Source organism: Oncorhynchus kisutch, linkage group LG16 (assembly GCF_002021735.2).
Source record: "Oncorhynchus kisutch isolate 150728-3 linkage group LG16, Okis_V2, whole genome shotgun sequence".
In the NCBI taxonomy this organism is placed as follows: Eukaryota; Metazoa; Chordata; class Actinopteri; order Salmoniformes; family Salmonidae; genus Oncorhynchus; species Oncorhynchus kisutch.
This window is the reverse complement of record NC_034189.2, coordinates 30,840,126-30,856,617: the sequence shown is the minus strand read 5'-3', so window position 1 is coordinate 30,856,617 and position 16,492 is coordinate 30,840,126. Positions and strand designations below refer to the sequence as shown.

Sequence of the window (16,492 nt, the reverse complement as noted above, 5' to 3'; positions counted from 1 at the left end):
TCCACAGTGTTCCTTCACTCTCAGCTTCAGGCGGAGGTCGGATGTGAATGTCCCTTGACAGCTCTGTTCCCTGCAAAAATGCAGATTTGATGTCTATGGAATTAAGTTTCAATTTTTTTCTGGCAGATCACTGTCGGCAGCTCCTCTAAACCTCTAGGCACTTGATGAGTCTTTTGGGAGTTGTTTAGCAGCCAGCTCCTCAAAACCTCTAGCCACTATTCCAGTTAAGGATTCTTTAAGGGTACACACCCACCTTGTTGAGACACATTTTTGACCAATGTCTTTGACTTCCTCAAACACTCCATTTTTCCTCCAATTACTGAGCTCATCTAGTTTAGCTGAGTCAAATTTATTTGATTTATTTTACCTTTATTTAACTAGGCAAGTCAGTTAAGAACAAATTCTTATCTTCAATGACGGCCTAGGAACAGTGGGTTAACTGCTTGTTCAGGGGCAGAACGACAGATTTGTACCTTGTCAGCTCGGGGATTTGAACTTGCAACCTCCCGGTTACTAGTCCAACGCTCTAACCACTAAGCTACAAGTACATCATCATTTTGAATGGCATTCTGTTTTTCTCGATTTTCCATTAGTTCAATTCTGAGATGATCGACAAGTGACAGGTCAGCTGACCCGGTTGTACCAGAAAGTGTAGCTGGTTCAGAGTACTGCAAGTTGGACCAGTTCTGGTGTTTTCCTTTGGCTTTTCCTTGCTCGTCACATGACTGTTGCTGTATGTGGATACCACTCTCTCTGTCCACGTATTTAACAGTTTGCCCAGTTTTCAGATTGGAACAACCATGTTGTCTTAACATGTGGCTGTTGATGAATGTTTTCCTCATTTGAACGCTCAACAGTATTATCTGTGGCATGGTTGAAGGTCTCTGCTTCATTTCCTGTGTCAGTATCAGTGTCCATATCATTGGATGTGACATCTGGTAGGTTTGTGTCTATTACTGTGTCCTTTTTGTCATTAGGAGACTGATTCTCAGCAACAGCCCCTCTATCTTGTTGATCATTTACTTTCCGCAATCTTGAGTGATGCACCCTGACAATGATGCCTCCGTGCCTCACAAATATCACCACACCATCTTGACCAATGACTACTCCCGGTCCTTTCCACTCTTGATAGTCAACCCGTTTGTAGTACACATCGCTTCCAGTTTCGTACTTCTCATCAATCATTATTCCCTGAACTGCTTAATAACTTTCTGAAGTCTATCAACAGTAGCGTGTCCAAACTGTTTGTGAAGCTTTAACAATACTTTGTGTTTTTCTTTTGTTTTCATGTTCTCTGTGACTGTCAGAATCTCCATGCTCCGTGTCAGTCAGAATCTCATTTTTGTATGGACTCTGATGTCTTTGTCCAAAATGTTTACACAATAGTGGCCTGAGGTAGTAAGTTCAAGAGTCACTGGTTGTTTAAACATCACTGCCTTGTCATTTTTTATGTCTAGTACAGCCCCTGCCTTCTTGAGGGAAGCTTTGCTTAATAGTAAGGGGATATCTGTAGGGAACACCTCTGTTTCAATGTGACAGTGACCAATGTTTGCTGGTATCTTAACTCTTGGTAGAATGGACAATTCTCCCATCTCCAAATTTGAAAGCTCCGTTGCTTGGTGTGTCAATCATATTTTGTACTTTTCATATTTAGTTCACTGACATCTCAATCAAGCCATTTTGCACCACACACTGTCCGTGTGCATGCAGTATCAATCACAGCAGATCCTAAGGATTCAACTATAAAAATCTCAGTATCAGAAGCAGATTCATTTTAAAACAGTGTAATGTTACACTGCTTTATCTCTGTGTTTGCATTTTCCTCTGTTAGTTTAACTTGTTCATTTTTTTGAGGACAGTCTTTAACCCAATGGTAAGTGCTTTGACAAATAGCACATTTTGATCTCCTTCTATATTTGTCCAGTGGATTTGTGCCGGGAAATGGCGCCCTCTTCTGGTTGTCTTGAGAACGTGACTTGTTGGCCCCTTTTCTCTGCTGCTCAGTGTAATATGCTGCGTCACTCACTTGCATTCCATCTGTTATTGGCGCGACAGACGTCTCGTCACCAAATATAATTTTTAGTGCCGACTTCATAGATGCACAAGTCAGCACAGTACAAGCAGTCAAAGCCAACTGTTTCTCCCTACCATCTAGACACGCAGTATCTAGCAACTTGAAGGCTAACACTGCATCCGGGAGAACCATGTCTCTACCATCCAGACAGACAGTATCTAGCAACTTGAAAGCTAACACTGCATCCGGGAGAACCATGTCGTACTTGCGTATCCTATTGTACCTCTGTTCGAAATCAAGGATGTAGTCCGCCATTGCAACCAAAATATTTCTCGTAACACTGTCAAAGTTTGAATATGCCCCGTAGGCACGGCCTTTCTATTCTTTAAGAAATACAGAATCCAGTGCTCTGATCAAAGTTCCCAGTACACCATCCTTGTTCAAATCCTCAACGGCTATATCCAGCGCTGTATCTCTCGCTCTTCCCTCCAGCGATAATACCACCGCAAGTGCTTGCTTTTTCGCGTCCAGATTAGTAACGCGTGTCCAGATTCCAAGTTCATTTTTCCAACTTTCGTACGACCTCTTCTCGACGAAGCGAGGTGGCACATTGTAGTTATTATCCATCCTCTGCTACCAATGTTAACTCGAAATGACACAACGACAAGGTTCCAGTTTAACAAAGTTTACTATACCGTATGAACACCCACAAAGGTAGCCATTCCCACTCAAGGCCAGGTCCATCAACGACTAGACTTCCTGCGCATGCACATTCTTGACTGAGCGATAGCCCCGTAATAACAGAAATATAGGGATACATAAAACAAGAACTTAACAGTGGGGACAGCAAACTGGGATAGGGAGCGATTGAATATGTCCGTATGCACACCAACCAGCTGGTATGCGCATGCTCTGAGGACGTTGCTAGGGATGCCGTCTGGGCCAGCAGCCTTGCGAGGGTTCACACATTTAAATGTTTTACTCACGTCGGCCACGGTGAAGGCGCAGTTCTTGTTAGCGGGCCGCTACAGTGGCACTCTTATCTTCAAAGGGTGCAAAGAAGGTGTTTAGTTTGTCTGGAAGCAAGACGTCGGTGTCGGTGACGTGGCTGGTTTTCTTTTTGTAGTCTGTGATTTCCTGCCACATATGTCTCGTGTCTGAGCCATTGAATTGCGACTCCGCTTTGTCCCTCTACCGGCATTTTGCTTGTTTGATTGCCTTGCGGAGGGAATAACTACACTGTTCATATTCAGCCGCGTTCCCAGACATCTTTCCATGGTTAAATGCAGTAGTTTGCGCTTTCAGTTCAGAATGCCACCTTCCATCCATGGTTTCTGGTTAGGGTAGGTTTTAATAGTCACAGTGGGTACATCTCCAATGCACTTCCTTATAAATTTACTTGCCAAGTCAGCGTATAGGTCGATGTTATTCTCTTAGGCTGCCTGGAACATTTCCCAGTCCATGTGATCAAAACAATCTTGAAGCGTGGATTCCAATTGGTCAGACCAGCGTTGAATGGTTCTAGTCACTGGTACATCCTGTTTGAGTTTCTACCTAGAAGACAGTTTGTGCAAGATGGCGTCGTGGTCGGATTTGCCGAAGGGAGGGCGGGGAAGGGCTTTGTATGCATCGCGGAAGTTAGAGTAGCAGTGGTCGAGTGTATTACCCCCACACATAGTGCAATCAATATGCTGATATAATTTAGGTAGCCTTGTTCTCAAATTTATATACTGCATAGTTTCCTAAGGACTCGAAGCGAGGCGCCCATCTTTGTCGGCGCCATCCTTAGCATCTTCAGTTGGACTTCATTTGAAGTGTTGCTGGAAAAGCTGGACATTTGGAGAAAGTTACCGGAATTTTACAACCCTAGTATTGAGATAGCCCAAACTTGAAAAGAGCAGGGAGGTGTGTCGGTACCTGTACATGGTCTCTGCCTCGACGTCTCCAAACCAGACCCTCAGGTTTGGAGTGAAGTTCTGTCCCGTCAGCTCCAGCATGGCCACGTCCCCACCACCGTTTAGCTTCACAAACACACAAATACAACAAGTCTAAATGTTTATGTCTTGTTGGCGGAGGAAGAGATGGAGATGGAATGGCGTAAAGGGTCTAAAGGACGTGTGTGTACAAATATTTTTGGAGCACTGCGAGAGGAACGAATAGTTGTTTATGATAGGAATGGAGTGTGTGTGCAACCGTGTGTGTGTCTGTCTGTCCATATGTGTGTGTGTGTGTGGCCCTTTCTAACCTGTAAACTCTCGACCACAGGCACGGGGGTGACAGGCGAGTGGACGGGGCCCATGCCCTCGTAGAAGGTGTACTCAGCCTTGTCCGTGCTGATGATTGTCCAGGACGCTCCGTCGTTGATCATCTCTTTGTTTGGTTCCTTTGGGCATGGAGTGGCCTGGGGGGGGAGGCAGACACACACATACACGTCAAAGGGAGCCAGTAGCGCTTGATCGTCAGATGTAGATAAGTAGATGAATGTAGATGTGTTTGTTATGACCGTCGCTGTATCCTGGGTAAGTTGTTGTCTCTATGGTGATCTCTGATGTAGAGTTAGATTGAGAGAGAACACCTAAGCGAAGGACCTATTACGTGTCACCTTAACATTATATTAACTCAGTTAGAGGATGAGGATCACTCTAAATCGGTCATCTCCCCGAGATGGAATCACAAGGCAATAAAAATCATAGAAAAACAAAGGCTGTGACCTATTCAAGCAACGGGGACCAGCACAGAGCACCGACAAGCTTTGTCCTCCATTTTCAGGTAGGATTTGACTAACAAATGTTCAATTTGAAGATTGCAAATCTGTCATTATCATAGAAATTAACTAAATGGTCACTATCCAGGAAGACATTAACTAAAAAGGTCATTCTGATTGGTTAACAGCAAGTACGTGGTCAAAATTATGGCGAAAGGTAGATATGTAGTTTGAGTAGAAGGTTGCGACTAAATTGAATTGGAAGTTGTATTGGGAGGAAGTTTCTCACTCACTTGAAACTGGATGATCCTCTCTTGGGAAAGGCACAGGTACATGCGCTCTGTGTCCTTCAGGTAGAAGGCACACTTGTGGAGCTGGGAGACGGGGTCGTCTGCATCCAGCAGGGCCGTCTGCTTGTCCACTTTACGGATGATCTGACCCACACAGAGAGGATGGTGTTTAGTTGTCAAGCGTACAAATCACATCAAGACATTAACTGGCAACTTTAGTTCATGTGCGGGTGTGTGTGTGTTTGTGTGTGTCAGTAATAATGACAGAAAGAGAGATAATTTGACATGCATGAAGACAAAATATATCAAATACAACAACAACAAAAAAGAGTTATGAATTGAAAGAGGTGGGGGGGTGAGAAACCAAAGTAAAAGTGGTGGGTAGTACCAGTCGTGGCAGGGCCATCCCGGTGACAGAGCAGACCAGTTTGACCGTCTGTCCGTAGTGGATATAGCCATCTCTCACAGTGAACTCCTCTCCTTCAGACTCCTCGTCATCCACTGGGAAACACAACCCATGAGATACGGTCACACAACATTTCATTCAGGCTACAGTAAATGTATGTGTGGTTAGAGTGTATATGAGAGAGCGTATAGGATTGATTAAGAATTGAGTGTGTGTGTGTGTGTGTGTGTGTGTGTGTGTGTGTGTGTGTGTGTGTGTGTGTGTGTGTGTGTGTGTGTGTGTGTGTGTGAGAGAAATGTGAGAATACAGGTACGAGCGCGTGTTTGCGCGCGTGCGTGTATGAGACTCACACAGGTGGATGTAGAAGGCACCCCATTGCTGGGAGCTGGCATGAAAGTTTCCCCCCTCCACATGTAGGTAGCGTGTGCTGACCGTCTGGGACCGCAACCGGTTGAACAGGGCCACCTTGGTCCCCGATGCAATACACACTGCAGTAGGAGAGACACACAGAGAGAGAGATAAAGAGACCACACTAAAATGGAACAACCCCAAAACATGTCCCCATCACCGCAAGATGAAATGACTGGGCGATAAGAAGTGTGATTAGAGGGCAGAAAACGGCCGCAAAACAAACACTACAGGTATTTGACAATATTGAACATTGGGTCATTTTCATGCCTCGGTTGTCATGTTTTTTTCTCCTTTTTCTGTTGCGCCCTCTGAAGAGCAATAACGGCATTGTGAAGGGTAGAGATCAGCATTGGTTAGAGTACTTCAGAAGATGCCTCCTTCCTTCCTCCCTTGATGTAATCACTAATGTACAATGAGAAGATAGTGAACGATGTATATTGGAACCCTCAATTTCACCTAACAGAGTCATGTTAGATTAATGGTAACCTCAATGAGGGGAGGAGGGAAGGATGCCTTTTCAAAGCATTTGAGCAGGGCCTTATGAGTGATATTGACATGTAGATTGTGTTTGTATAGCAGACCTGCGTATTTGATTATTTGTTATTTAAATAAGTATTACCGGCATATGAGTATTTTCAAATAATGTTTCCCGAATTTTATATGAAAGTATTTTCTAATCATTCCCTATATATAGCCTGCTATTTAAAACTACAGTCGTGGCCAAAAGTTTTGAGAATGACAAATATTAATTTCCAAAGTTTGCTGCTTCAGTGTCTTTAGATATTTTGTCAAATGTTACTATGGATACTGAAGTATAATTACAAGCATTTCATAAGTATCAAAGGCTTTTATTGACAATTACATGAAGTTGATGCAAAGAGTCAATATTTGCAGTGCTGACCCTTCTTTTTCAAGACCTCTGCAATCCGCCCTGGAATGCTGTCAATTAACTTCTGGGCCACATCCTGACTGATGGCAGCCCATTCTTGCATAATCAATGCTTGGAGTTTGTCAGAATTTGTGGGTTTTTGTTTGTCCACCCGCCTTTTGAGGATTGACCACAAGTTCTCAATGGGATTAAGGTCTGGGGAGTTTCCTGGCCATGTACCAAACATCGATGTTTTGTTCCCCGAGCCACTTAGTTGTCCCTTTTGCCTTATGACAAGGTGCTCCATCACGCTGGAAAAGGCATTGTTCATCACCAAACTGTTCCTGGATGGTTGGGAGAAGTTGCTCTCGGAGGATGTGTTGGTACCATTCTTTATTCATGGCTGTGTTCTTAGGTAAAATTGTGAGTGAGCCCACTCCCTTGGCTGAGAAGCAACCCCACACATGAATGGTCTCAGGATGCTTTACTGTTGGCATGACACAGGACTGATGGTAGTGCTCACCTTGTCTTCTCCGGACAAGCTTTTTTCCGGATGCCCCAAACAATCGGAAAGGGGATTCATCAGAGAAAATGACTTTACCCTTGTCCTCAGCAGTCCAATCCCTGTACCTTTTGCAGAATATCAGTCTGTACCTGATGTTTTTCCTAGAGAGAAGTGGCTTCTTTGATGCCCTTCATGACACCAGGCCATCCTACAAAAGTCTTTGCCTCACTGTGCGTGCAGATGCACTCACACCTGCCTGCTGCCATTCCTGAGCGAGCTCTGTACACCACCCTCCTTTTGAAGCTTCCAGTCTGTTATTCAAACTCAATCAGCATGACAGAGTGATCTGTGTTAACGAGAGAATCACTGACATGATGTCAGCTGGTCCTTTTGTGGCAGGGCTGAAATGCAGTGGAAATATTTTGGGGGGGATTCAGTTCATTTGCATGGCAGAGGGACTTAATTGCAATTCATCTGATCCCTCTTCATAACATTCTGGAGTATATGCAAATTGCCATCATACAAACTGAGGCAGCAGACTTTGTGAAAATTTATATTTGTGTCATTTTCAAAAGTTTTGGCCACGACTGTACAGTGAACAGAAATATAAATGCAAAATGTAACGTGTTGGTACCATGTTTTATGAGCAAAAATTTTTTTAAATCCAAGAAATGTTTCACACGCTTAAGAAGATTTCAAATTTGTTTATGTCCCTGTTCGTGAGCATTTCTCCTTTGCAAAGATAATCCATCCATCTGACAGGTATGGCATATCAATTAGCTGATTAAACAGCATGATCATGACACAACACAATGCCACAGATGTCTCAAGTTTTGAGGGAGTGTGCAATTGGCATGCTGACTGCAGGAATGTCCACCAGAGCTGATGCCAGATAATTTAATGTTAATTTCTCTACCATAAGCTGTCTCCAACATTGTTTTAGAGAATTTGGCAGTACATCCAACCGGACTCACAACTGCAGACCACGTGTAACCACGCCAGCCCAGGACCTCCACATCCGGCTTCTTCACCTTTGGGATTGTCTGAGTGGGGGTGGGGGGTGGGGGCTGGGGGGATGCTGAGGAGTATTTCTGTCTGTAATAAAGCACTTTGTGGGGAGAAAATAATTCTGATTGGCTGGGCCTGCCTCCCCAGTGGGTGGTTCTGGCTGCCAAGTGGGTGGGCCTATTCCCTCCCGGGCCCACCCATGGCTGTACCCCTGTCCAGTCATGTGAAATCCATAGATGAGGGCTTAATTATTTATTTTTCTCAGTTGACTAAATTCCATATATGAACTGTAACTCAGTAAAATCTTTGAAATTGTTGCATTTATATTTTTGTTCAGTATATGTTCAAATACTTATTTCTAAAACTTTCAAATTCCAAACAGACCTGGGTTCAAATGCATGGGAGTATTTCAATGTGTATTTGATAATACACTTGTCACTTGTTTTTTGATTCTTTTCAAATAAATGTCAATACTTTCCAAGTGTATTTCCAAATACGTTCTAATATACATGTTTCCAAAGAAATGTCTTTGAAAGTCATTTAAATACTCTAAATAGTATTTGAACCCAGCCCTGGTTCGTAAAGTGTAGTGTGTGTGTGCGTCCGCCTGTGTGTTGTGTGTGACTCACGATCTGCATTCTTCAGGGACTGCTTCTTTTTGGAGGGCTTGGAGATTACTTTGATTCTCTTGCTGAGGAAGACGCCAATGTCTGTGCTGTTGCCGTAAAACATCTTGACGGACAGCATGAAGTGCTTTCTCTTGTCGGAGTCTGATATGTACAAGGTTTTGGCTGTGCAATAGTTCTGAGGGGGAGGGATGGAGAGGGAGTAGAAAGATGGGCTTATTTAGGAATGGCAGGCACCGGTTAGTATTTGCTTTGGGGTGTGTGTGTGTGTGTGTGTGTGTGTGTGTGTGTGAGAGATAAAGCAACGGTTGTCAGATAGTGCTAGGCACTGTTTTGAGCATGTGTCTATTTGAGTGTGTGTGTGACAGATACTATTTGTTATTAGTATGAAATAATTATAGACAGAAGGTGATAAACAAAGAGTAATAGTGTCGTGTGTGTGAGCATGTGAAGGAGAGAGGGGGGGGTGAGAGGTTGAGAGGAAGGAAGTGAGAGAGTAAAAGTGAAGGAAAGAAGTGTGTGTGCTGCACTCTACCTTTCCCTCTAGGTTGAGTTGCTGCATCTCTTGGTCAGAGTTTCCTATCCCTATGAAGGCACAGGGCTGAGACTCCTGCTCCGAGCAGCCGTCTCTCTCCATTTGCTCCTTCTTTTTCTTCCAGCCAGAGCCCATCAGGTACACACACGGGGGAGGACAGAAGAACCTGCAGGCGCACACAAAACCATCAGTATAATTGAACTACACACCACTGCCCAGGCTTCACACACACACACACCTAATTATTAATATGATGACTTTACGCAGACATAACGGAATAGAACAGCCAAGACATTTTATTCATGTTTCACTTTCTGCCACTAGATGGCGCTGTGGTATCAAAATACAGCAGCAGTCGTTGCACTGGGAATAAAGTGTCAGTCGATTACTTTGCATGACAGACAACTTGGCAAAACATCTACTCAAATCCAAATCCTGTAAAACTTTGTTTCATTTAAGGGGGGGGGGGGGGGGGGGGATGTTATTACAATAACCCATTTGGCGAGCTGTAATTTGACAAGAACTTGCATTTTAGCCAGTACCTCAGCCTATCAGCAAGACAGGTCAGGTGAAAAATAGAGATGCCAAAATGTAATTTATTTTGGGTAACAGACATATACAACAAAATGTACAATGTGGACCCAGAGGATATCACTTGAAAGTATTAATCACAACGCTCGTTTTCAAAGTGGTCCTCGACGGCATCTTATAAAGTCATGACACTTCTGAAAGAAATGTTGAATATATTCCCCTATTTTTATTTTAAAGAAATCCCCCACACTTAGTTTAGATGACTCTTCAACCAAACCAAAGTGCTTTATTTGTAGGAGCTTGTGAGGAAAAGAGGAAAGTCGGCAGTCGATGTTGCTCTCGATATGACTTTGTCAAATGAGACTGTGTGTCTCGTCTGATGAGGTGAGTGACACATAACACGAGTCTGTGTGAGAGTGATGTCTACTTTCACCTCCTACAACAGAGAAGAGAAAAAAGGAGATGGAGCTTTCGGAGGAAAACCCCTGTGAATACAAGCACGCACGCAAAATACACACACGCAACTCCTTCATGCTCAGAGCTCCTTTGTGTATCAACACACACACTGTGAACACACACAGCTATGCCATGTATTGGACAGGTCTTCCTTATACAGAGGGGGACACACACCCAGCGAGCTGACCGCAAAAATGGGTTTGGTCTGTTGAGAATCAAACCCTAACTCACAAGTGTGTGTGTGACTATATGATTGTGTGTAACAGTGATCATCCACGCAACACCAGCATACACTTCTCATGTTGGAAGCTGGACCTGTTCCAGTGAGTGAACCACAGGGACTAAACACAGACTAAACAGATGCATTACAGTCGAGTCAAACTGTAGAGAGACTAAGTAAATGACTCCAATAGTTCATGAATAAGTGGTAGATGAGGGGAATGGGGCCTGTATAAAATGTCCTGTATATTAGGCTTTGTGACCGATTATGAAAACTGGAATGACTGGAGGTCTGATGTATCCCTGGGTGCATTGCTACAACGGGTCAGACCCCAAAATGGGCCTCGCTCACATCTCGACCCCGGGGCCCCAGTCAGTGCAACTTTAACCAGAGAGGAGCACGGAGAGTGGAGGAATGCCTCTATTTAATACACACACCTGCTCCTCCTCTCTCGTGCTCCAAACCTCAGAGGTGTCACAATGTTGGCTGAGAGCTCCTGATTTACTAAGAGATAGTTCTGGTGTAATGGCAGCCAGAGCTCAAACCCTTTCAGTCTGTCTAACTCCCTATATCTATTTATTTACTTCACCCAGGATTACCATATTAAGTACAGCTGAATTACTCTCTACACACACACACACACTCTACCATTCTAACCCAACCTACAACGACTAGGCAACATCTTACCCACTTCTCTCAATTCATTACCCTTTACTTACCTCAGTGTGCTCCCCAACCCTTTAACCCTACATGTCTGGGGGGCAAGAATGTGCCCTACCTGCCTAACCTTACCATCCCCTTGCCATTTACACTTTAACCTCTTATTCCCTACACCCCTAACCCCTGTGTCTCTATGGCCTTCACCTGAATGTGCCCTGCAGAGAACATAAATGCTCACTTCCCCATCTGACCCGCGGTGGGAAATGGAAAGCCGGAGAGGCCAAAACACCAACGTCACACACAGACACATTGGAATGTGGCTTTGCTTTTTTCTCTACTGCCTTTTAGTCCATACTATTAACCCACAAATTAAATTGAAACCGGGAACTCTTAAACATGCCTTTCTAGGTATGGAATGTGTGAGGTATGTGGGAGAGTATGGAAAGCGGTGTGTAGGTTAAGTGGTGGTTGGTTACCTTTTTTCATTGCCATAAGATTTCTGTGCAACTTTTGCATGCAGGATCAGGACAGTTTGGTCACCTCGCTCCTTCAGGTAATTCCGCATCGCTTCCCTGAGAGGAGAAGTGAGAAAAAGAGAGGGGAGGAGAGAGAAAGAGAGGGACGGAAAGAAGGAGAGAGGAGCGAGAGAAAGAGGTTTGTTATTCATCCATTCACATAAAAAGTTAGATGACAGACACGACAAAGATGAAATAGATGAGACTAAAAAACTGGAACATATGAAAACTCGGGGTCACTAAAACTAACACCTGAAACATAGAGAGGTAGGAACATGAGATGAGGAAGAAAAGCGTACAAGTTCCACTTTGACTAGCCAATTCTCTGGTGTGCTGAAGGATATGTTGCTTACACACACACACACACACTTTGGGCAACAAGCTATGTTCTCTCCAGCTGGGCTGAGTTGGGGGCGGGAGGGGGGAGGCACAGAGGGATAGTGCTTAATGAGGGGGAAGGAGAGGAGAGAGAGAGGAGAGGGAAAAAGAAAAAACACTAAAGCCCTGAGCTCACCACCAAAGAATCCACATCTTGTGTCAAAATGTTGCAAGGTCCGTGCTCCAATTACTTTTGTCAACTAAGCAAAAACATTCTCATGCCGGCCCCCCACACACACAAAAAAAAAAAAAAGTTCAATATTTTTGGAATGTTAAGTCCTTACGTTAACCCCGCAATCGCAATAATCCACCCCCTGTGTGTGAGAGCTTGCTCAACATAGTGGCAACATTTTGTGACAAGAGTGGGTGTGTGTGTACTAGCTGAGAAGCACACAGCTAAAGAACGGCCCCATTTGCACAGATGTCAGTGACACCTGACATGCCCGGGTGCTCCGTGGGCCCAGAGAGGGACACAGACACACACACACTTCTACATTCTGCTCCACTCTGCCACACGCATGGGTTGGACAGGCCTTCACATTTACATTTTTTGGACATTTAGAAGACTCTTATCCAGACCAACTTACAGTTAGTGCATTCATCTAAAGATAGCTAGTTGGGACAACCACATATCACAGTAAGTACATTCTTTCCCAATAAAGTCAGTGCTAGTAAGGAGGGAAGAAAGTCCATAGCGAGTATTAGCCCTGCCCCTTAATCCCGGTTGATGTGTCAACAATCATCTGCAAGTTATGAGCAGTCAGCAGTTCACACACCAAGTAGGCTACTGGGAAAACAGGCAGCACTTAAAGTAGATGACCCTCGCTAACAAAAAGACAGTACTAGACCACAACAGATTAGGACAAAAAATATACTTATCACTACTGGAGATATCAGGAGTCCTCTAGCTACAGAATGAGGCCTTTGTTATGGAAAGCAAAAGGCCCCATTGAGACACGAGAGAGGGAGGGAGCGAAGGAGGGAGGGAGCGAGAGAGCGAGAGCAAGGGGTGGAACCACAGGTTACTGCACTTCACGAACCCATAGTGGAAAGGGCTAGGCCAGAGGGAGAGAGGGATAGAAAGGAGAGAAAGAGGTTCAGAGAGAGAACATAGTCCAAACCAAAGCCAAGTCTAAATCCAGCAGCATTTGATTCAAATTATTTTCCTTTCTTTTAATGAGTTCAAAATGGATACTACTCAGCAGCGCCTATAATCATCTGATGCTATGGTGATCCCCTTCACTGATATTTCTAGACTGGGCATTGGGCGTGCCCTCACACACACGCACATACACACACTTCCTGACCCCTGGCCCACCCTGGAGCCCACAGCCCTGACTGATTACAGAGGAACACGCTCGCTCAGTGCCCCACATGATGATGTCATGCTTACAGTAGGGATGGAACGATTCACGATATATATATATATATATATATATATATATATATATATATATATATATATATATATATATATATATTCACTGGCTATGTCATAGCAATTATTTTTTAATAAATATTGATACGTTACTAGCTCAAACACATTGAATCTGCTAAAAGTACAAACGCATTAGTGGGCGATGGTGATTTCAAATCAAATGTGGGGGGGGCCAAAAAGCAAACATTGCCCCTCTTATCTGATAGTGGGATGGTAGATACCACTTTCCCTTATGGCTTAGGACAGATGCCTACATACACCACCCACTCAAGTCAGCTCAGACAAATCCAGCTCAGAGAGGGCCAGCTCATGAGCATACTTTAAATGTAGAGGTCAGTTTCACACTTCTCCACTTAATGGTCCCGGTTAGGATATGTGGAGGGTAGGCTGATCCTGGATCTGTGCCTAAGCGACAAATTCTAGGAGAATAGAGGTATAAAGACTTGAGCGGCCATATCGGTGAAGCCAGTTTTGCTTGTTGGTCGGATGTGTTTGTACCTAGTACCTTGACTTGCCGGGGCAAGGAGGAAATTAATGTTTCAGATTTCACTTTTGAGGAAGTGTGTGGGTTAAATTGGAATTTTCATGAGGTGTGTAGGTCATGGAGTATGTTGTTGCCACCTCACCAATATGGCTGCTGCCCTGTGAAACTCATGTGACACACAGAGACAGCGAGAGAGAGACAGCGAGAGAGAGAGACAGGGGGGGTGGGGGGAGAAAAAGGAAAATATAGTGGTTTTCTGTCAGCATACATGCTGCAGCAATCTCTAACACATCCCTGCATCCAAACGTTAAAAAACAGGCTATTTTCTAACACACACAGAGACAGAGAGACAGGGAGACAGAGAGACAGAGAGACAGAGAGACAGAGAGACAGAGAGACAGAGAGACAGAGAGACACAGAGACAGAGAGACAGAGAGACAGAGAGAAAGGGAGACAGAGAGACAGGGAGACAGAGAGACAGGGAGACAGAGAGACAGGGAGACAGGGAGACAGAGAGACAGGGAGACAAGGAGACGGAGAGACAGAGAGACAGAGAGACAGGGAGACAGGGAGACAGGGAGACAGGGAGACAGAGAGACAGGGAGACAGGGAGAGAGTTCAAGTTAAAGCAAGAAAAGGCCCTGGGTTATTCCAAAAACAGATCTTCACAGAGAGATCCTTATTCATTTCGAAGTCTCTTTGCTTGGGAGTAGCATTGGTCAAAAACCAATTAACTGTTTGAATGCATTTCAATCCTGGTTACAAATGGCTGGTCCTATAGATAGAAAGTTGTCCCATGTTTAAAAATGTTCTTGGTTCAGAAGTGGTCCAAGTTCGCAGCAGCCGTCCTGGATGAGGGGTGATGGTTGAGATGTGGTTGCCGTCGTAGGGCGTTCAGTACTCTGTGTGTGGGGTAGGCACCATTCATCTCTCACACTCCTGAAGGGGGCCAGACGGCACAGGGCCAAGTTCACCCAGCGTTCACACACACACACACACACACACACACACACACACAATGTTCACCCGCTCTCTCTCTCTCTTTCTCTCACACACACACTTTCAGTATATTTCCCTGCTCCCCTTTATTCGAGAACTGTTGAGTAGTTAATTACACATCAGCCTCTGTCTGTCTGGGCCATGTTTCCTGAGAAGAGCAGCTAACAGTTGTAAGGAGAAATGAGAGTATCGCGAATACAGAGTGGCCACACTGGCCAGGGTACAGCTCCAACTAAACTTCCTATACACACGCACAAGGTCACACACACAAACACGCGTGATGGACACACACAGAGGAAGAACGAGAGGGGCGGGGGGGACTACATGACCTGAGTCATCTGATTTGAGAGAGGAAGTGACAGATATGTGCCCCAGTGAGACACAGTACACACAGGCTACTCACACAGGCTACAGGCTACTCTATAAAACAAACGCAAAAACACACACGCGACGAGTGATGACCAAGACACGCAGCACAACAACAGACAAACAAAAGAGGCATGCAACAAGACGTGAGGCACGCAACCACACTAGATAGCACGTCAAAAGGAGAACTGAATAGGAGAATACTGGACGGCAAAACTAGGCACGCAATGAAAACAACGCATGGTGTTTAAACAATCCAACAGTCAGAGACTCATCAAGCAACAGTGAGGAGCTATATGACAGGAACACCAACAAGCAATAGGGATATTACTTTGTGTACCACTGATGGAGAGAGAGGGGGAGCTATACAGATAACACAAAGGGCAAAGTGGGGGTCAGTAATTGTGTGTGTGTGTGTGTGTTAGGTTAAGCCGGGCTACAGCTGCAGCAGGGCAAAGTAGAGCAGACAGGCATCTGTCCAGTACATCTGTCACAGCGTCTCACCCAGACCCCCTGTGGACCTGCAGCTAGGGGAGAGGCACGCTTACACACACACACACACACACAGCTCAATTTATCCTTTGGATCACAAAGGGGACATTATGCGCGTTCTCAACCCAGGAGCTTGGGTTAAATGAAAACATCGACAGTTTCTCACTTCAGTCTGCATATCCCCTTCTATTGATTTTAAGACACTGTGTGCTGAGAATAGGCTGTTAAAGAATTTTAATTCCCCCCCCCCCCCCCCCCGATGTGAACTTCATTTGTGATGATGTCAATTAAAATCACAACAACAAATAAATGTTTAGAAATCCCCCGAGCAGGCTAGGTGAAAAATCTATTGATTTGCCCTTGATCAAGGCACTAAACCCTAATTGCCCCTGGATAGGAGTGTCTGCTAAATGACTAAAATGTCAAATATAATAAATGATCCCTACATTCATATAGCCTACTTGTAAGTCTAAGATGGATTCATAACTTACAGCATTTATATCACAGCTTCTGATATTCAGAATGAGCCCAACTGTCGAAGGCATTTCCCCCGAAACATAAGAGACGGGTCTCTTCTCCAAAGCAA

The 16,492-nt window shown here is 44.5% G+C and overlaps 1 protein-coding gene across 2 annotated transcripts in view; it reads right to left on the bottom strand.

Moving 5' to 3' along the window:
* The window catches only part of LOC109906619 (recombining binding protein suppressor of hairless), an 89,399-nt gene that overhangs the window by 8,461 nt on the left and 64,446 nt on the right, over window positions 1-16,492 (bottom strand). For both annotated transcript variants that reach the window (XM_020504422.2, XM_020504423.2), the window contains exons 3-10: window positions 11,711-11,806; window positions 9,368-9,533; window positions 8,836-9,010; window positions 5,765-5,902; window positions 5,397-5,509; window positions 5,012-5,152; window positions 4,260-4,415; window positions 3,932-4,035 (exon numbers count right to left, since the gene is read on the bottom strand). In XM_020504422.2, coding sequence (XP_020360011.1) covers window positions 3,932-4,035; window positions 4,260-4,415; window positions 5,012-5,152; window positions 5,397-5,509; window positions 5,765-5,902; window positions 8,836-9,010; window positions 9,368-9,533; window positions 11,711-11,806 — 1,089 coding nt within the window. The remainder of the gene's footprint in view (window positions 1-3,931; window positions 4,036-4,259; window positions 4,416-5,011; window positions 5,153-5,396; window positions 5,510-5,764; window positions 5,903-8,835; window positions 9,011-9,367; window positions 9,534-11,710; window positions 11,807-16,492) is intronic.